This window comes from Ammodytes marinus, assembly GCF_949987685.1.
Source record: "Ammodytes marinus genome assembly, chromosome: 7".
In the NCBI taxonomy this organism is placed as follows: Eukaryota; Metazoa; Chordata; class Actinopteri; order Uranoscopiformes; family Ammodytidae; genus Ammodytes; species Ammodytes marinus.
In genome coordinates this window covers 16,063,470-16,088,486 of record NC_137211.1, presented here as the reverse complement: position 1 = coordinate 16,088,486, position 25,017 = coordinate 16,063,470, and the positions used below count along the sequence as shown (strand labels likewise).

The following is a 25,017-nucleotide window of genomic DNA, read 5'->3' as shown; positions in this document are numbered from 1 at the left end:
CTAAACGTTGGGGGAATGTGTTGGTATAGGGAAACAAATATAAGAAAGATTGTTACAAACCATCCTCCTTTAAATATTGGCTGTGGTGTGTCAGGGTGCATCTGCTGTCTATGCAGATTTGATGTTGGGGGAGCTGCGAAAATAAATACCTACAGTACACTCGAGAGAGAGAGAAAAAAACTCGGAAACCAATATTGGCAAACATGACCAATTAAGGGCATTTATAGGACACAATCAAATCAGTCGAACAACTCAATGTTTACACCCTCTCCTAAAAAAAGAAATAATGAAAAGCCACATTTCTGATCTATCGTTTGCAATGACAAAAAAAGATCTGTTGCCAAAAAAGGCAACATTCCCAGTGATGGCAAACTGTATTAAAGGGTTACATTTGTTTGTTTTTTGTTTTTAATTATTTTCTCTATGATGTTGAGTACAGGACATAGATCTACACTGTGAGGTCATCTTGGAATAGTAAAGCACATTTATTAATTTCCTATGGAAATTATTGCAGGGACAGTTAGTGGAAAATAGAACTAGAAACTATTGCTATCGTACTAAATGTCAAACAACCACAGAAATAACTCAGGTTCTTCCAATTCACAATGCAATTCATTTTATACCTGTTACATTAAATAACATATTAATCTCGGTGAGAGGTGAAAATGTAAAATGATATTGCATTTTGTCCCCTTATGACACCGTACATATCTCGCCACTTCATCAACACATCTCAACAACGTCCTTCCTGGGAGTTGAGTGTTCACAGACTCTTTGTTGCATTCAATTTCATTGTACAAATGATTTCCACGTACTTTTTGAATTTAATAAACAGTTGAGAAAATCAAGTAGACCAAGAGAGATGAAATGTAACAAGCGCTACATCTGTACACGAGTAGAGATGCTGCAATGCTACGATGTGTCTGAAATGATTATCTCTGCTATAGGTTTCAAAAAAGGAAATTGTATTTTTTTTCTGGGAGTAACCAAAATGCACTTATAATTGTTTTATTTTATTTTAAATATTGTTATTTTATTTTTAATAATGTTGTCTTATTTATCACTGATTTTATACTGTTGTGTTCAAACTAGCAGGAACAATAGATAAATAATTAGCAGAAAAATAGATAAATACAGATATATATACAGTAGATAGATATATAGATATATCGATATGTTTCAAAAGGAATTTTGGGCAGTTACTGTATAATCTATATAAAGGAACTATGTATGCCGTGATTCCTATTGCACAACTTGAAATCAAGTGTGACTGTATAATAGCAAATGAACAGTAAAATGTGTTTGCTGACACTAAATAAAAATGTAAAGCCACCGCAATTGTGCATTCCAAATACTAATTTTAAGTCATATAATACACATACAAGTTTGACAGAATTTGTCCAAAATGTTGATGATCAAGTAAAAATGTTACACTGTGAAAGCAGCAGTTGAGGCGACCTTCAGCCAGGCCATTTTCCAGAATTAAGAAGTCGTTATTATGAGACATTAAAACACGATCATTGACTGGTGATTCAGACGATTTAGCTTTGAGATTTGAATTCAATTGATGAAAGCAATCTCCTTTCTGGTTAGTGTGTGCATTGCTCCCTCTACTGGTGAATAGGCACTGTTGTGATGGAGGAAGCTGTTGCTCTCTTGCTCTCTATCTATCTCTCAACATTAAAACAACAGAGATCCTATGTGAGGAGAACAGACCCTGTTAAAGGTCATTTTCTCTGAACATTGCCATAAATTCGATGAAACATTGAAAAAAAAGGGGATACTTGTTAGATATTTCAAAACATTGTATTGAATATCGAAACATATCCCGGTACGGTGCATGCAGGTGTATGTGGGCTTTTTGGCGGTCCTCTGCGGTTAATATCTGCTGAGGTGAGTTAGCGTTTCATGGGCTGACGAACCTGAGATTGTGCCTGAAATCACCATTCTCAGGTTGGACAGTCCTAGAAGGAACCACTCAAGAGTTACAGCAGGACTTGGTTGTTCTGTTCAGGCTGCTTGATCATGAACCTCAGCCAGATATATGTTGTCCTCGTTGAGCGCAAACTTCTTTGACAAAAAAAAAAAAATTAAAATATGTGTATTTAGGGATCATTGTGTGCTGTCACATCTGCAAATGGGAATCTGCTGGTTGATAAGCTATTGTCTGCATAATACACATTTTCCTAGTCCACATGTTCAAGAGAGATAGTACAGTATGATATTATACCCGAATGTAGTTATCAGTATCAAGTTTTTTTGTTTGTTACCAAAATAAACATTTATTATTAAACAAATAGAATTATAAATTAGAATAAGATGGCATCCATATTGTCAAGTACCTTAGAAATTGTGTTCTGCATGGATTTTCACAGGCATGATTTTGGCGCCAGACATTCGTCCAGTTAGAAATAAAACTGAGAAAATACACTTAAAAGAATGTGCAAGTTAACTACTTTAAATTGTTAAAGTCGCAATGTTTTTCATCCATTCTGATTAAATAATTTTATAATTTCCTCTTTTTTGTATCCTTATTTTTATTGTCTTCTGAAGATCACTTTTACAAAATTGTCAGATTGAAAAAAATCCCTTCCCATTGTAAAGAATAAGGTCAATACGTGTTTATGTTTGTATGTGGATACGGGTGGTTCCCATTATAAAATATATCTCATTAAATTGGATATTTAAGGACTTCCTCCAATAGCTACAATTATATGCTTTTCAACAACACATCTGGCTCTTATTTTAGAATATTTCCTCATTCAGAAAAACTCAAAGAGAATAATATAAGAAGGTTAACACTGCCTCTGGCACCCTGTTGTCAGCTAAACTGAACTGAAACCACTCAGAGAGCAATTAAAACAGTCGGCCAAGCGAAAGCCTAATGCACACACTGCATCTGAGACTGAAAACATCTAAATCACCCTGGCCTGACTTTATGAGGACAGTCCAGTCTCTTGGAAGTGTTTCTCTTATGATAAACTATGCAGAAAAAGAAAAGCGCTGGAGGACACAGAACACAGAGAGGAGGGAGAGAAAGGGAAAGAACACACTTTGCCCTCTTTAACTGACTTATCCAGACCCTCTTCACACAACTCAGAAATACTTCACGGTAGTTTGAATAATTCATCGCCCAACTATCTGCATTAAGCCACTGTGGCCTAACTCACACCATCACTTCACATTTTACAATCCAGACTACACACTCAGTGCCTGATAGCACACATCAACCAAGCAAACGTCAACAATAAATACATTGTTATTTTCTCGCAGCAATCAACCCAATAATGGAGGTTTGTGGCCAGTTTTTTAAAGCTTAACTATGTCTAAGAGCTTTCAAAGTATCCTTGTGTGTACTTCTTACCCACATGGCAGACCCCTGTGACTCCTCAGACCCAGTCAAGGCAGACAGGGGAAAAAAAATCTTCATCATGCCAAAAGTCAAAAAACCTATAAAAGAAGGTGCACATGGAAGAGAACTGAGTGAACCTGGAGCCAAAGCTACAGTGACATGAGGATGAGAAACAGAAACACAGGTCGCAGAAGTTAAAAAAGGCCACTCCTGCTGCTGTCTGTAGTAGTACTGAGCTGTGACCTCATCATTCTCTCTGTACTACCAATGGGGATCCAACCCTCTCGATCACACACACAGACACACAGACACACACACACACACACACGCACGCGCGCACACACACACACACACACACACACACACACACACACACACACACACACACGGCACCTTCCTGTTTGTCAGTGCCGGTGGTAAACTTTCCACTGACATCTCCATTCATTTTGTATTTTGTCAGTAGAAATACACAAAGACAAAAAGCTACATCTATATCGAATGAAAATACTCTTATTTAGGTATTGGTATAGAAAATTAAAATGTTGAAAAAAAAAGAAAAAAAAATATTTCAAAGGAAGGCCAAATCAACACATTTTGTGAACTCATTAAACATCATAGCATATAATAATAAGAACAACACATAATCATAAAACAACCTTAAAAACAGAGAGCTTTCAAATCTATGATATCATTATGTGACTCTAGATAAACTAGGACAGAAGATTAAAAATGATGCTTCTGAGCCCCCTGATATTCTTAGCTCTTGCATGTCTTTTGCCCGTCCTTCTCACACCTCCTCCCTTCAGAAAAGGAAGTTCCCTCGTGGGTCAATATCTGCCTAATAGGACGCTGGTTTGTAATTGTCCATCAGCCTCATCAAATGACTGTCAATCATACTTTGCCGTGGCTGGCGCAGTGACAGCTGTCAGAGTGATAATTATGGAAAGTGATGGAAGATATCAAGGTTTTTCTTTCCATGAGAAGAGGACAACCACAATATCCTTCCTGTTCATTTTCACAGTATATCGGTAATGCAATGTCTTTGTGTCTTGAAATCTTTGTTAAAGAGCAACCATATGCAGAGTGATTCAAACATTGAGGTGTGTATTTAATAACCATGACTAAAGGATATTTTTGAATGAGCCGTGACGAACATGTGACCTCTGTTTAACTGCGGCGAGCTCGCTGAACAGATAATGCAATTCAAATTTGGCATAAATGAAACAGTGCACTGCTAGCATTTTTTAAAAGCTTTATTGCACTTTTATTAAATATACATTAAAAAAACATGCAGAAATGGTAAACAAGAAACACTTAGGCTGCAGACAGTTAATGGATTGTCGGTAGGCTACAGATACACTGACAGCTGTACATGTCACTGCTATATTTTTTCCATTCAAACTAAACTTTTGAAATCTGTCTAATAATTCATTGTGGATAATTGACACAAGAGAGAAGACACTGCAGCATAATGATATCAAAATGAACTTTATATGCAACAACATGCCTCTCCTTCTGATCAGTTGAAATAACCATATGAATGAATATTGTGGAGTACGACCCAACCCAACATCTGGCAAATTGTCAAAATGTTTCTACAAAGAAAAAGGTGATGTAATGTTTAATAGGCACCAGCTTTAGCAGACAGATCTCATTCGGTACAATACTGACACAGAGTAAAACGATCAGGCACTAATCTTCTTTTGAATATTGCACTTTTTGACACGTAGATGTTCTAAGTTCATATGCATTACTCAACAAATAAATAAACAAACCCCATTTCCTTGCATAAAATAAAAAGGCATGAATCAGAATAATTTCAGACAGAAATAAACACTTAATCTGTGTTTGCTAAATGCAGGTGACCCATTTACATAGCAGCAAAAATGATGTATGACTTGCCTACTGACTGGTCAGGTCTATCCATAGTAAAAATATGGAAATAAAGGACATGCTGCATAACTATACACCACAAGTGCATACTTTAAGCTGCAAAATGGAAAATGGTTTTCAACACCCATTTAAACTCGTTAGGTCAGCATCCACTGACAAGGAAATGGGTGAACCAGAGCTAAAAAAAGAAGAAAAAAAAGACAGATACACCTACACATTTTCCGATTGAATGGTCCTTCAGAGTGCTCATGGCGTGTTCCGATTTAACTTTCTGCAAAAGCTGTGAGGAAGGTATGTCGTAAAACTTAACCTTAAAAGCTTGATGTTTTTTTTCTTTATTTTGCCACACGTGCAAATTGACATTCAGTTGTGTCGTTCACAGTTCGCGGCTTAAGGCTACATGTATCTTTTCAAAACAGCATGCCTTCCAACTTCAATACATAGATTGTCACAATTGAAACACTAAAATAAAACATTTGGATGTAGCAACATACTGTACATATAAAGCATATTTAATACACTTTGTAACACAACTTTCCACAAGCATTTACATGAAATTAAATAATATAACTTAAAAAATTTGACAAGGTGTACTTAATATCTTGTCCTATTTTCCGAGGATCCTGTATTGCCCTTGAAGGACGCACATTATGGCCCAACAGAGGTGAAGAGTATGTCCTTTATAATGTACTGTGAGGGACACAGCCCTGGATCCCCAAGTCAGTTCACTGCCTATAATTCAATCAGTAACTGGGTTCATCCATCTCTTCGTCGCTCCAGTCAGGGGGGGCATCTGTTCCAAAGTATCGATCTCCAAAGTTTCCTACAAGGACAAAAAAACAGTTAACAAAATTCAAACTGAAAAGTCACAGTGGACACAGAGTTACCTACACACTCCCGTCTTCATTTCTCCGTTACTCACCTATGCCAGGTATGATGTGGAAGAGATCATTGACCTTCTTGTCAACGGCTGTGGTGATGATTTTGACCTGTGGGAATGCGTAGGCCACTGAATGGACTCCCATTTCTGCCATGAGCAAAGACACCAGCAGGATTTTGTCCTCCTGAACATCATGGTCCTGAAAATGTAAAACAGGATACATGAAAGGGATGCCATTCTTTGCAGGCAAACGTGGACTTGTGAACAAGCAGGCGCACCCACCAGTAGCACTCGAACAGCCATCATGGCAGCAGCTCCGGTGGACACGGTGCAGTCCATCAGAATCACATGATCTTCACTCATGTCTTTTGGTAAGCGCAGGTAATGAAGCTGAAAATGTTTACAGACAGGATGTGGGTTAAAACCAACGTGAAGAAATACATGACCTGTACCATCCTGTAGCTGTATCCGCATTATGCGGGAATTCACCATGTAGATTATCTTAACGTTGGAGAAATCAAAAGGAACATGTTAAACTGTAGGAAACTTACTGTTATTAATAAATAATGTGTTAAAATGTGAATATGCACATGTTTGATGGAAAGATGACATATTAAGGATATTAAAAGAGTCGATGGCAAAATGTTTTTCACAAATTTTAAAACCCACTAGCCAAAATTGTAATCTGTACCTCTGGTTCTCCCGTGTCCTGGTTGGTCTGGATGAGGATTTTGCCGATGCGGACGTCTTTGCACACGGCCCTCAGAGCCGGCTCCATGGTCTCCCCTGCTCGCAGGATAGACACGCCTGAGATCTTAAGAAAAAAACATTATAATGTTTTTAATTAACAGAGGTTAATTGCATCAGTTTAGGTAGAGGCAAACCTCGTCTGAATGCTCTTCAAAATAAAATAAAAAAATTGGAGAAGACGGCAGGAAGCCAATGGAGTTCACTCACCCTCTTCCCGTGGAAAGTCCTGCCTTGATAATCCTCTCCCTGGGGGGTCTGGACTATGTGGACCTGAGATAATGTTAAAAGTGATAACAGTGTGAGTGCAAAGCTGATCACAGCACTATAGTGTGCTATATAAGTGAGGAAAAATAATCATGTGTGTTTGTGTGTTATCTTATGGTTAAGTTCTGGAAACTTTCCATGGTGGTGACTTGACTTTCCGTGCTCATGCTGCAGGCTACTATAGGTTTATTTATCAGATTCACTTTTAAATACAAGCATGTTTTCCATTGGCTCTTCCTCTTGTAATACTCTTTTCATAATGTACTTCATCTCACTCTGTTGAGATCTCTTCTCAGCTCCTGTCTATACATCGGGTATCACAAGTTTTCTTTCTCAGACACGTCCCCATCTACGCCGAGGTATACAAGGCTTTAGACGTCAATGTCCTAAATAGCACAAAAGATAACAGAACCTTCATGCAGTGTTAGGATTGAATGAATTGCTCAGTGTTTGGCACCTGTGAGGGGAGGAAGGAGAGCGCTCGCTCGATCAACAGTCGCATCAACCTCTTGGAGTAGAAGATGAACTCATCGCGACTGGTTTCTTTGTTTCTAAATGTGACAATTAGAAAAACAAAGAGAGGATATACAGTTGTGTAAGCAATGGAAACAAGATGGAGCTGTTAATGTGACAGGTTTTCTCAGTTTCTCTACCTGATGATGGTGTGCATACCCCTGACCTGGGGCGTGCTCTCCAAAACGCTCAGGGTCTGGGGGAGGGGCTGGGCCTGGTGTGCAGACGCCAAGGCTGCCCTGTAACCACGGCAACAAATAGTAGAGCGGGGGTGGTGCGAGGTGAGAGGAGCGGAAGGAGGGAAGATGGACAGACACGTGAATGCAACACCCAAAAGCATGAATGCAATTAACACTGGTGTGTATTATCACGCATTAGTAAACCAGCACACACACACATAGACAGGTAAGTACGTGCAAAAAAATAAATACATCACAAATCATTTTACAGTAGTGGTAAGAAAGTTGATGATTTAAGTGTATAGCCACTTTAATAGGATTGCTTAGGGAAAGGCAGATGCACAACATTTCATATCACACAGTGCCAGAGTCGGGTACTTCAGTGTAAAATACAACTGCACAGAGACCGTGATGATGGAAAAAAAATTGGACAGTTTGTTGCCAAGTATGAAACGGATCACTTTAACATAATACACTGTATGTGGATTTGAAATCAGAAAAAAATATTGTCTTTGATTGCCATATTGTCATATTTATAGATGCATGTTGGTGGTTTTCCATGACGGGTCTCTAGTACTTGTAAGAAATGTCCTGGGACTCGACTCAAAAAACATTAGGGTTTGAATTTCTAGTTAGCCAATGTCTACCCTGGGCTCTAGCGGAAGAGACACACACTGTTATAAAATACTCAGCGATGCAGTCATGGTGACACTGCAGTGTCCACCATGTCACTGAGATAAGCATTAGCCAGATGCAAAGAAAACGTAAATCATTGCAAATGTGCTCACATATCCCAGCGAAGTTTCCTCTACGGGGAGATTTGTTTTTTTCGACGAAACAGTCAACAACAATCACAACAGGAGGGACACAGAAAGACGAACACAACAGAAAAGAGGAGGAAAGAAAATGAGAAAAAGACATCAGGTGGATGAAGAGGGATTTGAACACAGTGAAACGTGTGACAGCTGACACTTGAAAATGTCAAATGCAAACTGCCATTTTACGTCAAATGTATTTTCTGGTCATGAATTAGTGCATGTATCATGATTCAGAGAAGCAATTAAGAAACAGTGCAAGCTTTGAAATATCTTTTGCAAATGCTAAGGTTAAAATTTTGAACAGATTTTGACACCTATACGCGTGCATCATTTTGGTGTGTTCGCGTGGGAGGTGCACAAGCTCTCGTGTGGCTGTCACTCTTTCACCGTGTAGAAACAGTAGAGAGAGGTTGGTTGGTATTTCAGCTCACAGGCCCCGGCACATCCTGTGTCTAAAGAGAGACACCAAGCTCACTTCCTCTCTCTCTCTCTCTCTCTCTCTCTCTCTCTCTCTCTCTCTATGTCTCAGATACTGTGGCCGACATTCAATGGAAAAACTCAGCGCTTTGTTGCTAGGTATTGGAAACTTTCTCTGTGGCTGCTGAGGTATATAATTCACAATAGCTGTAGAAAGAGCTTCCTCTCTCTCTCTCCCTCTCTCTCTCGCAGCTGAAAGGAGGGGTCAGCTACTTGACTCATTGGTGTATTTTTAGACAAAGAAGGCAGGAAGAGTGTGAGATGTCATTTGGTCTAAAAAAGGTAGAGAGAGATGGAAAACCAACGTTGTCTATACATTGAATGCTGGCTGCACCACACTATCAAAAGTTGACAGCGGCTTTCATCCAGTTTTTTAAATATATGTATTTGTTGCTGGTGTGGACTGGGTCTTTGCAATGTTTTGGCACAGTCTCATATAATCTTACGACTGATGACTTATTAGGCGTATTTGCTCTACAGATACAACAGTGCCGCCTGGTGATGTGTGCCACGGCAGCCAGCAAATCAATGGTAGAGGTTGGTTTTGCTGGCTTCTCTACCTCTCTCTCTCTCTCTCTCTCTCTCTCAGTAAGAAGCTGTAGGAGGTTGGCAAAGTGGACAGATGGTGAGGAGAGAATGATAGACATGATGAAGGCCACTCTACCTGACGCTGAGCTCGCGCTGTGTGAGCCATGGAGGGGTTTTGGGGGGGGTGGCAGGGAAGTGGAGGGAGAGAGAGTGAGTGAATGAGCAGTCCATCAGCAGCATGTGTGTGTGTTAATGTGTATGTGTGTGTGTAGTGGGGAGGAAAGAAAGCACACTGCACTGTGGCACAAAGTATACGCCTTTGGTGAGAATTAGTGCATGATGTTGCACAACAAATTCAAAAGTCAAAACAGCACACTTTGGTTCAGATATGAAAGGGTTATTCTAAAGCAGAATGAATCGTGGAGATCCGATCAATTCATCATCTATATCATAACAATTTGGGATTAACACTGTTAAAAATACATGATCAATTTACAACTGAAAATGTCTGAAGGCTTGGTTACTTTTTGTCAATCAGCCCCTCATTACAAGGGCTATAATCATGTTCATAACAGTTGGACTTATAAGACCACATAGAAACCTATACTTGTGTGTCTTACTGGGGCTGTAGCTGTTAACACATGCTATCACAATACTAAGCGAATAATATATTTCTACAAATTCTTAATGTGCTAAACAAGCCTTTAGCACATTCCCCCTCCCCTAAAATCTGTGACGTACAACTTCCATCCACTAGAGGGAGTGATGGAGCTTGTAATTACTGACTCACATAATGAGTAGGTTACACCTGCACCCTTTCAGTTTATATTGTCCCCATAGTAAACTAAATATCCTTTCAGGTATAGCAGTCAAAAACTAAACAACTAAACACCAGGTAAAATGAAGGGCCATATTTCCCCATTTGCTTTAATCTGCACTTGTTATATGAACTGGTATAACATATTCTCTCTGTGTGAGTGAATGTATGAATGTATATGTGGGTATATATGTAGGTGTGGCCCCTCTTACCTCCTCCAGCTGACTGTGGACATGCTGAACGATCAGATCGATGGCCACCATGTTGCCGCCACCTGACGGGACGACACAGAAAAAAACAAAGTGGCACAATACTCATTTTAAATCTTGGGAGTTTGATACAGTGACTTTTTACAGTAGTCAACATTTGTTAAAGATCTGACAAAAAGTTTGAACCCATATTTAAATGTAGGGTGTATGGAGTAATGCACGCACCACGTGGCACCACAATATCCGCCAGGCGCATGGTGGGTTCAATGTACTGCTCGAATGCAGGCTTGACAAACTTGTTGTACTGTTTGATGACACCTTCGATGCCTCGGCCCCTCTCGGAGATATCCCTCCTCAACCGTCGCACCAGCCGGATGTCAGAGTCCGTGTCCACAAAAATCTTCATGTCCAGCAACTGACAGGAGAACATTTATAAGAATGCTAAGTTGAGCAGGAAGCGTTATTACACACATTTACACATAGGTGACATAAAAAAAAAAAAAAAAGGCAAGCTAATTATTTTAATGTTTTTTTTTTTACAACTAGTGTGAGATTACTGTCAGATTCTTGGAAAGAGCTTACCAAGCGGTTGAAAGGCGGTTTTCATTTAAAATTAACTATCACATTTGAGCTGCATATGTGTGGTGTTGACTATTAATTAGTTTTTTGAATGTATTGTTTGTATTTTTGTCAGCTAGAACCGCATTAAAACAGATATACTGTATGAATAACCTACTCTTGTGATTGAAAGGGCCCATATGCCTTTAATTATATTTTCACATTCATAAGTACAGTCTGTTATAGAACAGCTGTTGATAATATCTATCTCGGATATAAATACATCTTTAACACAATCTTAAAACATTGACTTTGTTGAATTAGTTTATTTATTAAAATACCCATCAATCAATTTTAAAGTAATAGAAAGGAAAAGGATGAATCCAGTTGTAAAATAAACTTTTTAGTGGTCTCTGGTGGACACAATCTGTGATGCGGACAATATTTCTAAATCACCACAAAGAGTTCCAATGCAGTGTTTTGACTTTTGAATTTGGTTTGTTTTCATTTTAAAACACTAGCTGAACAAATAAGAGGACATACACCTTGCCCTACCTGCAAGAGCTTCTTATCTACGAAGGCCATGATTCCCTCAAAGATGATAACACTGGCTCCATATACGGTTTTCTGTGTTGGACACAAGTGCGTGTAGTTTAACAGTACAATGAACATACGGTACATAGAACATGGACATACAGACAATAAGGGACTTGGTATGTTGCAAAAATCATCATGATCAAGGGTGTTGAGAGAAGGTGTCTAAATGTAGTTAATGGTCACTAAAGTATAAAAACAAGCAGACAGAATTCACTAGAATGCTTTGGCAGTGACTAGCCTGGTCCTACCAGACCATCGTACTTCACTTCATTTGTACAGAAGGTCTGGAATTGCTCAATTGACAAACGTTCACTCACTTGGAGGCGGGTGTCTGTTGAAGTTTAAAACTATTGGATCTGCAAAGTGCCACTCTGGATCGGTCAACCAATCGCATAACGTTTGGTCGAGAGGTATGTCATGCGCCGGCTTCTGACAACTGAAACTGGCGCGCGACTTTGACGTCATTGTTCTCTGCCACTCCCTCTGTTCGCTGATTGGACCGACAGAAATCTGTTCGAGCGGGAACCCATGAATACATCGAAGCCCCAGACTTACTACTGAAGTGAAATTAGGCTAGGTGCCAGGCTAGGCAGTGACCATCTGTTGACATAAACCTTGCCCTACCGGCAGATTTGCAGATTTTCTAGTGAGGGGGGCTTAGAACCCTCTTAGGTAATGGAGAAACTGAGATTATGTGCACTAACTGTGACATGCTACTCATTGACCTACAAAGTGCATCACCATGTGCATTCCTCCTTACCCACTCCTTCTGTCTACCGTGAGTTGTAAAGTCATAAACAGGGATCTTCACGCTCTTGCCCTGTTTGAGTTTGCGGACGGTGTGTGTCAGCAAGTCAAAGTCAAAGGCATCTGGGTGGTCAAAGTTATAGTCGTTACTGGCAGCCCGCACCTGCTCTTCTGGGGACAGGACCTGAGGATCACAACGATGTTTGGATTCATTTACAGAACATTTTGTCACAATGCTTTCCTTTTCCAGGCGTGACAAAATATGATTTCCTGAGCAAAATAGCCCCCAATACAATTTAAATATCAAATATAAAAAGACTAATACAATCATGTTTCATAAATGCATTTTAGTAACACAGGGTCCAACGCTCAAAGAGGATTTGGCATAAAATGTACATAAGCTTGTGCAAAAACACTTGATCACTGTTCAAGAGCAGTTGAAGTTAGGAGACCTAAATTTAGGATAACATCATGCGCCACTGTGACGTCTGTACCAGGTGGTGTGTGTGTGTGTGTGTGTGTGTGTGTGCGCGTGTGTGTGTGTGTGTGTGTGTGCGCGTGTGTGTGTGTGTGTGTTTGTGTGTGTGCGCCCTTAGGTTGGTTGAGAATTAAAACCCCCAGATCTGGAATTTGGCAGTTTCAGAACAGCAACGCGGCGTTCTCAAGTAAACTGATTCCATACTTAATATGATAAATGCTAGTTACAGGCTCTCTGTGGACTGTGGGCAGACATGAGGAAACTGTTTTATTCAATTAATCAGACATACATTCTTTATAAAAAAGTTTTGGATGTCAACCGCTGGTATTGCAGTGGGTTGAGGGCTACAGTACCAAATGGCCACTGGTAAATCCCTTCCTACTCTGCAGTCTGAACCGCTGCTGCCAGACCGTGACGAGATTGCATAACCAGGGAGTGGGTGGAGATATAGAAGGGGCAAGGATGACGGCTCCTGCTTGATTGCCCTCCACCACTTGCTTTTTTCTTCTCTCCCCAATTTACTCACCACTGTGATTCTGTTTCGACTCATCATCTGCCTTCTAATATTTAATCTTTCTCTCTCCAGTCACTCCTGTTATCCTCACTTTGCCCTCTGGGATCAAATGATAAGCCTGTTTTCGGTCTCTCTCTCTCTCTCTCTCTCTCTCTCTCTCTCTCTCTTTATCACTCTGTTTTTCTGTAATCCTTCTCACTGTTCCTTTCAGCCATACAAGCCATAGATGAAGTTATAATACAAGGGGACAAGGTTTCAATCTCAAGAATCTACAAGCATTTTTGGTTCGACGCAAAAAAGACATTGAAAGATTCCTAAACAGGTGCACGGCTGCCTCCAAAATAGACGCACGACATCACCACGTATCCCGCATGCTGCAACTGTACACACCTTGTAAAAAGAGTCCATGGAGAGGAGTACAACCCATGGAACGTCCAGAGCTTCAATGATTTTCCTGGCCACTGTTGTCTTTCCGGAAGCACTGCCGCCACACAGACCTGTCACATAACATTGAGTCATTCATTGATGTTGGCGTACATGTCTGACTGCGAAAGTTACATTTTAAAATTCCTTTGCTTAGTGGTTAGATACTTGTGCTAACTTGACACCCTGTTACATGATGAGCTCGCTTAAGGCTATTACATGCGTGCTGAGAGGAACAGGCCCGGGAAAGCCAAGTTCCTTTTTTTCTATTGCACAAAATACACTCCTATTTACAATACGTTTTCAGTAGCAAAGCAGAGCAACCTCTAACTCAGCTAAATTGTCAATAATGACAATGAAGGAGCTAGTCAATACCAATTAACAGTAATTAAGCTGACCACTTAATTCATGCAGAAACACACTTGGTATCTGCCCATACAGGGTATCAGATCACTTGTTTTCAACACATCAACAACCCTTTTTCCCAAAGACCTATAAGCTCAAAAGGGTACTAATAAAGTTACTATCTTTTAGACTCAGTTGTTGATCTAGTCTAGGGCTCTATTTTCCCTTCAAGTTAAATAACTCCCACCCAAAAAGATACATTAGAGTTGTGTGTTTATTTGTATTAGGATGTATGTCATTGTACATTAACCCTTAGGGCCCGTTATAATATTAGGCACACTCGTACCGCTAAGGTCCGTAAAATGGACATGTCATTGAGGTAGCTAAAAAAAATATTATACATTATTTTTTTTCTACTTTTTTTTTGCCAATTCTTTTCCCCCACATCTGCCCTAACTATTAATATAAAATAGTCATGAATTTTAAAAGATGTTAACCCTTTAAATGCCAGGTTTTGGTCATGATGCCATCGTATTTTAGATGAAAAAAACTGAAAAACTGAAATATTTTCAATATACTACATGCAAACTAATTTTTTTTGTGTTGAATTATTAGGCCTGTGATGTGTCAATGATGAGCAGCAAAACTGATTTTCAGGCATTATTATTTTTTGTGCAGTGTCAAATACTCACACTCGTACCGCTAAGGTCCGTAAAATGGACATTTCCTTGAGGTAGCTATAAAAAATATTATACATTAATTTTTTTCTACTTTTTTTTTGCCAATTCTTTTCCCCTACATCTGCCCTAACTATTAATATAAAATATTCATGAATTTTAAAAGATGTTAACCCTTTAAATGCCAGGTTTTGGTCATGATGCCATCGTATTTTAGATGAAAAAAACTGAAAAACTGAAATATTTTCAATATACTACATGCAAACTAATTTTTTTTGTGTTGAATTATTAGGCCTGTGATGTGTCAATGATGAGCAGCAAAACTGATTTTCAGGCATTATTATTTTTTGTGCAGTGTCAAATACTCACACTCGTACCGCTAAGGTCCGTAAAATGGACATTTCCTTGAGGTAGCTATAAAAAATATTATACATGAATTTTTTTCTACTTTTTTTTGCCAATTCTTTTCCCCCACATCTGCCCTAACTATTAATATAAAATATTCATGAATTTTAAAAGATGTTAACCCTTTAAATGCCAGGTTTTGGTCATGATGCCATCGTATTTTAGATGAAAAAAACTGAAAAACTGAAATATTTTCAATATACTACATGCAAACTAATTTTTTTTGTGTTGAATTATTAGGCCTGTGATGTGTCAATGATGAGCAGCAAAACTGATTTTCAGGCATTATTATTTTTTGTGCAGTGTCAAATACTCACACTCGTACCGCTAAGGTCCGTAAAATGGACATTTCATTGAGGTAGCTATAAAAAATGTTATACAATCTTTTTTTTAACTTTTTTTTGCCAATTCTTTTCCCCTACATCTGCCCTAACTATTAATATAAAATAGTCATGAATTTTAAAAGATGTTAACCCTTTAATTGCCAGGTTTTGGTCATGATGACATCGTATTTTGGAGGAAAAAACTGAAAATGTTTATTATTTTCAATATACTACATGCAAACTAATTTTTTTTGTATTGAATTATTAGGCCTGGGATATGTCAATGCTGAGCAGCAACACAGATATTTAGGCATTATTATTTTTTGTACAGTGTAATAAACTGACACTCATACCGCTAAGGTACGTAAAATGGACTTTTGAAAAAGGTAGCTATAAAAAATATTATACATCGATATTTTTCCAACTTTTTTAGGCTTGAATTTTAAACCAACATCAGTACTAATCATAAATTGAATTTTTGTGTTAGGAAAAGAACCTCACCTGCAGTCCATGCACATTTTCCACTCTTTTTGTTATTATCCAGAAGTGAACAGTGAACGGGCCAAGAACAGTGTAACAGGGACATCATTGGCTAAATAAAGTTGTTGTGTGTGTGTGTGTGTGTGTGTGTGTGTGTGTGTGTGTGTGTGTGTGTGTGTGTGTGTGTGTGTGTGTGTGTGTGTGTGTGTGTGTGTGTGTGTGTGTGTGTGTGTGTGTGTGTGTGTGTGTGTGTATCCCCATGACCTAGACATTATGAGCAAAAGGCTAGTGGTTTTCAAGTGGCACTGTTTTCATTCACTCTGTTCCATGTGTAGTTTTTCATGCAGAGGTTCAAAATCCCTCTAAAGATGACTTTGTATAAATGCACAGCACACACACCTACCTGAGGTCCATACACACAAGCATGTGCAGTGCACTGCTTCAAATAAGTTAAAACATGGGCCATCTTCAATCACATCAAAGGTGCAGCCGTCAGAGACACATAACAAGTCGTTGAGCTGTTTACACAGCTGCCATTGAAACCAGAGTTTATACAAAGCAAACTGTGGAACTAGTTATTTCTTACCTGGCAATATGGAGGGAGCCTTTACACAAGAAGTACATAAAGCTTTGGAAACAGTGATGGAGTCTGATTCTGATAGCGAGTAATAGGAATCTGACACAGACAATGGTTGCGTTCCGAATCGCATACTTTCTACTATATAGTATGTAGAAAAAAGATTTAGGATGTCCCGATTCTTATGGCCAGATTTAGGATGGTTAGAAGTACCCGGATGTCCTACTTCATGCGGCCAAGATTGTTAGTGTTGAAAAGTGCATCCTATTTGGGCGATTCTGACCCACAATCCAGTGCGCACGTGAAGTGACGTAACATCGACGAAGCCTCCATATGAAAACAAACGGGGATGCGACGGATATAAAAGCAAGAGGCAAGATCAAGGCGCAATGTTATGATGAAATAAGAGAGTAAAGTATGTCCCAATAGTATGCCTACTGCATCCTAACTAGATTCTTTTTATCGTCGGATGTAGTATGTAGAATAGAAAAAAGAAAGAGTATGAGATTCGGAACGCAACCACAGTGTCTGAAACCTCCATTAACGCGTAACAGGTCTCTGTGTATGGGTGTTGGTGGGGCCAACTGAATTCTCCACTACTGAAAGTCAGAGGAAACATCCCAGCTCTGGAGGAGGATTCAGAGTAAATGAAAACAGTGCCACTTGAAAACCACTAGCCTTTTGCTCATAATGTCATAGGTCATGGATACACACACACACACACACACACACACACACACACACACACACACACACACACACACACACACACACACACACACGTGCACACACACCCACATACACACACACACACACACACACACACACACACACTCCTCAGGGTTAAAGCTAAAGGGAGAGGAAGGGGGGATTGTGACAGTGCTATCTAGTGGAAATAGCCTGTTTTTTCTCCATATGCCAAATATGGTCATAATGACGTAACATGGTGGAGAGTAGTAAAAATGATCAATTCCAAGGTAGAAGCCCAGATTGACACCCAGATATAAAAAAATACATCAATTATGCTTTAATGGCAGTGTGTTGAAAAAATGGTGTTTGAATGGGTGTTAATGGACGTTTTATGGACCTTAGCAGTCTGAATGTAACTCTTGTTTGTATACAGTGTATTTTAGCCTTACTGTAGGAGCTGAGCTGGAAATAACATTATCATATAAAAATACACTTCCTTACCAGTTTTCATGCCATATGCATGAACACAGCCAAAATTATCCAAAAAAAGAAAAATGAAATGTCCGTAAAATGGACCAACGGGCCCTAAGGGTTAAAGGCAGAATGCACAGTGCACACCACATGAAACAAAGCTATCAAAGAAAAAGATAACAGTAGAGTGGTTACATTGTGGCGTACGAGCGTCTTACCTATGACGAAGGCCTCTTTGGACTGTGTTCCATGTTCGTTGTACCAGGGCGGCCGGCCGGCGGTGTAGATGGTGCGTTTGGAGGTGCGTAGGAGAGGAGGCTCAGACTTACACTGGCTGGTGGTCCTCTTCCTGGGCGACAGGCCTGTGCCAACCGAAGGCAGTAGCCGGTCTAGCGATCCCTCACCACCTCCACTGTAAAGCAACAAACACACAAAAGAGCACATCAACACTGTTTGAAGTGAAGTAAAATCACTTATTCTTTTATTTTAGTTTTCCTTTTGTATATGAGACACTTTTGCATCTTTGAAAAGAAGCAATTTCTTGTTTGAAGTTTTCTTTTTGTCCAAACACAAGCAAAGGCACCATCATTATAAACAACTGCTTAGTTAACACAGTATCAAGTGGTAAACAATCACATGACTGTTCTTACAGTATGAAGAATGGATTAATGTTTGCCAAACAGACACACCCCAGACCGATGTCGGTTTCCATGTGTGGGATGGAAATGCAGATAAAAAATAGTGACCCAGTTGACTGTCAGTAATAAAAACTGATTACGTGTTGTGTAACACCTGTCATGAGTGAATGATATATTTTTACATATTCAAAAGGTACACTTACAGTCTTGTAGAGTTGAACTGCTGCACATACCAATGTTTAAAATGATAAGCGTGTTAAACATGTTGATGTTGTGTGTAATCTCATAGAGAAAAATAAAAAGGCCCTCATAAACAAATGATAAAAGCTCATGCAAAACAGGTGTGAGACTCTTATGTGAACCAGGCAGGTACAGAGTGCATTTGCATTGACTATTCAAATGATGTTAAATGTCGGTTCATTACATCTTCTGCACAACACAATAACAATACTGATGACAAAAAATCCACTCAAAAGAAACTTCTGTAATATCTGGTTAGAGTGTCTCACATTTCAACACCAACATTGCATCTACATACTTTTGTCATAGCTTTTCAACTCTTGTGACTGTATTAAGCAATACAGTGGCTAACTGCTTCACCTAGATAAATAAGGTTCTGTTTCCTGACATTACAAGAGGAAAGTGAAGATGAATGAACATTAACATTCAGTTAGCGGTTGTGGCTTAATTAATATTCTGTACAAAGAGCTGGTCTAACAAAGTGCTGAGTGACCCGTCAAGAACTCCAATTCCCACGAAAAACTTGCTCAACCCCTCTTTTAAAATTCTATTCTGACAGTCTGAGGCATCTGTGTGGTGAATTATCTTTGCAAAATATGATATATCTAGAACAAACTACCTTGACATCAATCACTTTTAATTCACTCATGTCAGAAATGAAAACAATACAAATATAACCAAGAAGCTTCACCAAAACAAATGCTGCCTTTAGCTGATCTACAAACAAACACCACCAGTTCTAACCAGGCAACAGATGCTACTACAGTAACAACACTTACTGCAGTATCCCAGACATCTCCTTCACTTCACCCAGTGAGAACTGTAAAAAGCCAGAAGCCATAACTAACTAACTACACACGGCTGTGCCACAGAGCGGTCTTAGATGTTCCCCGTGTCTATTTCTCTGTTATTCAGTCAACTTTACAGCTTTCACACAGTTACGTAAGCCACACAGGTCTCTCTCCAGGGGGTCAAAGGTGAAGAGAACAACACAGAGCAAAGATTGATCTAATCACATCACGGTCACCTGAACCTAAATGAAGCCAAAGACACTGAGAAAACAAAGATATCATGTATGAGGCATAGCATCGGTTAAAACTAAACCTAGCAAGGTGTTACAAAGAAATATGCCTTTGTCACTGACAGTGCTGAATCCTACCATGGTTCAGTGGTTACAGACACAGTGACAACCTAAGTGCTCCTTACACAATCAAATCTATGAAGGCAATTGTCTGAAAAGAGAAAGGTTATAGTTGACAGAGAAGGCTACATGAGACCAGACTGGGAGATGACTCTATTGCAGCGGATGGGAACCATCTAAAGACCTGATGGTTGACCCTGAGGCTCTGGAAAAACCTACCTGAGGAAATCAGGTCTGCTGTGTAAGTAATCTCTTTTAAGTCACTTCTTAAAACATACTTTCATCGGAGAGCCCTCCCCTCTTTTATTTGAGTTTTTAATTCCCTAGAGCTGACTTTTAATACATTTAAGAATGCCGTTATCTTATACTATTGCCCCTTTCTTCATTGCACACATGTCTGTTTCCGTTTTGATTCTGCTGCTTTGTAAAGCACTTTGTAATGTGACATTTTCAAAAAGTGTTCTATAAATAAAGTTATTATATTGTTATTATAATAACAATATTTTCCAGTATACAGATATAAATGATATGGCATCTTTCAGAAACATTTTTAATAATTAAATTAATACACAAAATTATAACACATCTAATTAACTTGTTGATCTGCTAAATTAAAGGTGAAGTAAGCGGTTTATTTATATTAATTTAAGTGTTAAATCGCTCTTTATTCATACAGTAATCACTTACACGATGTGCGCGTCTCATTAAGCCAATCTCTTAGTCAGCTGCTCTGCATGTAATGAGCAATTAAACTTTATGCAGTGTCCCGAAATTTTATCCAATCACAAGAGAGAACGCTACAAACCGACACCCGTCCACACCCGTCTCACTCATGGTCTCATTGCCGGTGCACGCCAGAGCGACACATGGGTGAATGTTTAAGCGCCTACAATGGCGGAGCAGGTAAAATCCTTCCCAATGTCTGTTTTGATGGTTTTTATCATGTTTTATCACACTTATGGATCTGAGATGATGCTAGATAACTTGCTGCTCGAAGACCGCAGTGCATTAATGTGGTGACGAGCGAGGGGACTGCTAACTGCAATAACTGACAGGAAGTTAGCTAAAAGAACCATTCCGCTTACAGCTCCTTTAACAGTGTTATACTGTTATTGCATTTAACAAAACTTCTCACACCCCTAAAAAAAGAAAACTTACAAACTCCTTGCTTTTTCCGTGCAGTTTTTGTTGGATCATTAAAAAGAATATTGCTCTGGTATTAGCACAAAAGCATTATAACAGCCACGGACACCAAATCTGTGTTACTAAGTAACAGATGTAAACTTTCCCAAAGCATGTCAACAAATACGTAAGTGCTGCTCAGCAGAGAGCTAAAGACTGGAGTCGTCCCTCCTGTTTATCCACATATGGAAGAGACTAAACACTCACCACTCAATCCTCTAACAGGGTGACAAAGTAAAAACACTCAATTGTTCAATAAAGCTAAGGATACTATCATGAAAAAAGGCGAAAAGAAATATAGAAAATAGATCAAAACAAGGCACTTACCTGCTATCAGATCTTAGAGTCCAACAGCCAGATATTCTAGCTCCCGAGTAAGCCGGTAGAGAGTTCATAACTGGAGAACAATATAAGGGACGTTGCCACTGTGTTTACTCCGCAAGTTGTTTGAAACCTATATTACTGCCAAACAGGTATACTCAGTATATTTATAGGCAATCAAAATAAGCACTTAGCAGCACTGCCCTCTGTTACAACACATCCAGAGAGAGAGAGAGAGAGAGTGAGAGAGGGAGAGGTTGGGCAATATAGAAGGGGAATCAACTCAGATGAGAAAACGAAACTTTAAAACATATGTTTAGCTTTCTGTTTCTTGGCAATAGAGGGAAAAGTCGGCACTGCAGCTTTGGAAGAGAGTTCGGTGTTAAACTACAGCACTGCTCTTTTCCCTCCTCTTTCACACACTCTACACTCCTCCCCTCAGTCGTTCAGCCAACAAATGTAAGAGGATAACCTACCCTCCAGATTATGTTCATTAGGTGATATTAATAGCATCAGGTTAGAGCCAGACCTTCCCACTCCTCCTAAAACACCAACACAGACACACACACACACGCACGCACGCATGGCACGCACACACACACACACACACACACACACACACACACACACACACACACACACACACACACACACACACACACACATACACACACCTAGCTTGGGTCATCTGTCTTTGACAGTCAGTGTGGCAATATGTTACTGGAGGTGAAGGAGGGACCAGAGACCAACACCAAGACCAAGATGCAAAACTGTGAGAAAAAAAAACTGTAAAGCACAACTATACAAGCGGCTAGCTACGATTCTCCTCTGATGTTGACGCAGTTGTGGACTGAATTCACAACATTGACGCTTGAGGCTGTGTTGGGGAGGTGCAGAGAAAGAGAAATGGAGGGCGGGGAGACACAGAGAGGATGACATAGGGGAAGGGCACGGGGGAGGCAATGTGCTTTTCCCCTGTAGGGACTCGCCGTGTCGCTATGTGCCTAACACCAGAGTCTGGAGACGTCAGCACAACACCAAAACACACACACCACACCACACACACATGGAGCGATGTCCCCTCCCTAACTTCTGTCACAGTGAGGAGTGGGAAATAAACAGCATGATGAAACCCAACACTTGCTCTACTGCTCTGTCAGCTGACAGCAGTCTGAGGAGCAGCCCTAGGCACTGCACACATAAAAACACACACTTGTCATGCATACACACTGACTCCTGCTTCTCCCGGGCAACAACTTGTAGAGACAAACAAATCATTATTCTCAGAGATCACAGAGAGACAGGGTTATTGTTTTTCCAGTGCAGAGGAAACAAATGGCCAACAACTGAAATGACCACAGTTTGGGTGAACCAAATCGCTTAGAGAATTGCTACTAGTTTTGATTTAAAGCAACAATTAAAGGGGGTTTTCAAATAATTTGGTGAGTGGATTTAACAAGACCTCATTTCTGTTTACGTCCTTGTTAAAACCACAGGGGAGAGACACAAGGGAATACAGTGTTACTGTTTTCCCTTTGATCTTCAGTGTAGTTCTTGGACTGTAGATGTTGCTTTAAACGCAGAAGAGACAGCTGCAAAGAAAGAAAGCCACATCGAAACAAGAAGCCTGAACTGGTTGTGCTATTCCAAACATTCAGCGATCTCTCTACGGCCACAGAGATGCATGGTAGGGTTATAGGCCCGAGCTGAAGTAAAACGTACTGAGATTGTGAGTAAAGTGGAATAAACGTTGGAGTATTTTTTTATTAAACACAGTTATATCATGTGGAACATTTGTCTCATTTTAAACTCAAAATGTAATCAGGAAAGAAACCTTAGGTCTCCAATTAAAAATGGAGTTCACATTTTAGAGAAGCACCCCAAAAAAGGTACAACATATAAGTGGTTCAAATTTCAAATGCTTATTCTGATCTATTTCAGAAACTGGAGCTGTGTTATGTAAGTACATGTGTATACACACAGGTGGTGGACAAAATAACTGGAACACGTGGACATTCATATCAATACCACAACTTGCAGCTAAATAGTATCTTTGCAGAATGTGTATGCCTTCCATATAGGTTTATTTTAGAGGCCATAGTTTGTGGTGCTTCTGTCTTGGATTACAGTATGCTTATCCACCAAAAGTGGTGTCTGTAAGTGGTGTTCACAAATCGCTGCCAATTTCAAATATCTAATTAAACTTCCATGGGTTTGTGTTCACTCACAGCTCCTCACTGCAATTTTATTTATTTATTTCTCAGTTAAATGTAATGTCAACAAAGGTTTGTCATGCAAAATGTCACCGTGCTAGTTAAGATTGCGATACCGGTTTTGTGAGTAAACCAAACAGGAACAAACACTCACTGGATAGACCAATGCAGTTACACCCTCTTGTGGCTCAGGGGGGTACCAAGTTAAAGGAAGGATTCACTGTGGGTGGTTCTAGAGAGAGCTGACTGAGTAGCCTACTCTAACCAGGTCATTATTACAGTATGACGCCTTTATGTTTACTAAGCTTCAGTATTAGTCACCTAAAGCAAATTGGACGTTATTGTAGCCATTGATTTTCCCTGAGGGTAGCGCAGGTGTTAGTCATGGCCATGTAGGCTACTGTATCGACATGAGCACTCTAGATTATGCCATGCCACGCTTCTCTCCCCTGCTAAACGAAAGCTGTCTCTCGCTGCTTTATCCGGGCAATTAATGTATCTTTACTAACGACCCTCACACGTCGCGTTAGCATATTTGAGCTAACGTAACGTGTTTTTTAAATATTGCTGTTTTGATATGATGACAATGAAGTTATGTAAGGGGGGCATCTCGTGTAAAATAGTATAACTGTGAGAAAGTGGGCAAAACATACGAACTTTAAGCAGTCACGTTTATATGACATCCATAATTAGAAGAAAAAAAATGACGTTGTTACTGGCTGCCATAACAGTGACATGGTACTTAATGTAAAGTACAGTAACTGTGGCACACGCTGTGACAGGACGTGTTTCCGTAAAGATGCTTAACTCAACTGTCGGTACAATGTTATAATAAAAATAACGTTTTGAGTTTCCGAGGGTGTCTGAATTGCCCCCGAAATGTTACCTGTTCGTTGCAGAGGAAGTTTTCTCTTCGTTCTCCATTTTTGAGAGCGTTTCTTCCCTGCTAACGGCAGACATTGCTACTCTGCTCTGTTGACAATCAGGTGTTTGGGGGTACAGTCAGCGCTGAGGCATCATGGGGGTTGTAGGCTTATAGAATGTAACCATCGTAGGGTTGCGACAGCATCTGTTTCTAAATCGACGTCAAGCCCCAGAATGCATCTGTTCATTTTTCTCTCTCTCTACAGCCAGTAGCATTGATCATAATCATACAAGGCCTTTTCTAAAGCTAGCCATGGGTGAGGTCCCTCCGTGGTGAGGTGGTTCAACCTCTTTTTTTCGGTCCATGGTTTCAACAGGCCACGGCTGAAATTATTAGGCTATTATATTACATAGATATCCGTGATATGTTTATAACATTGGTGGTGTGATTCA

General features: G+C 39.7%; 1 protein-coding gene across 2 annotated transcripts; it reads right to left on the bottom strand.

The window, feature by feature from the left end:
- Nucleotides 1–4,647: 4,647 nt before the first annotated feature.
- On the bottom strand, nt 4,648–24,668 carry uckl1b (uridine-cytidine kinase 1-like 1b). Of its 2 annotated transcripts, none has more exons than XM_080031504.1 (15): nt 24,587–24,668; nt 18,184–18,377; nt 13,965–14,071; nt 12,596–12,766; nt 11,794–11,865; nt 10,906–11,095; nt 10,684–10,745; nt 9,791–9,807; nt 7,793–7,891; nt 7,597–7,690; nt 7,083–7,145; nt 6,817–6,939; nt 6,408–6,515; nt 6,168–6,324; nt 4,648–6,068 (listed from the first exon to the last, which is right to left on the bottom strand). In XM_080031504.1, the coding sequence occupies exons 1-15, from the start codon at nt 24,658–24,660 to the stop codon at nt 5,989–5,991; spliced, it is 1,611 nt and encodes a 536-aa protein (XP_079887630.1). In that variant the 5' UTR covers nt 24,661–24,668; the 3' UTR covers nt 4,648–5,988. The 2 variants fall into 2 exon arrangements, with proteins under 2 accessions (XP_079887630.1, XP_079887631.1); XM_080031505.1 differs by lacking the exon at nt 24,587–24,668 and adding an exon at nt 21,494–21,800.
- Nucleotides 24,669–25,017: the final 349 nt, after the last annotated feature.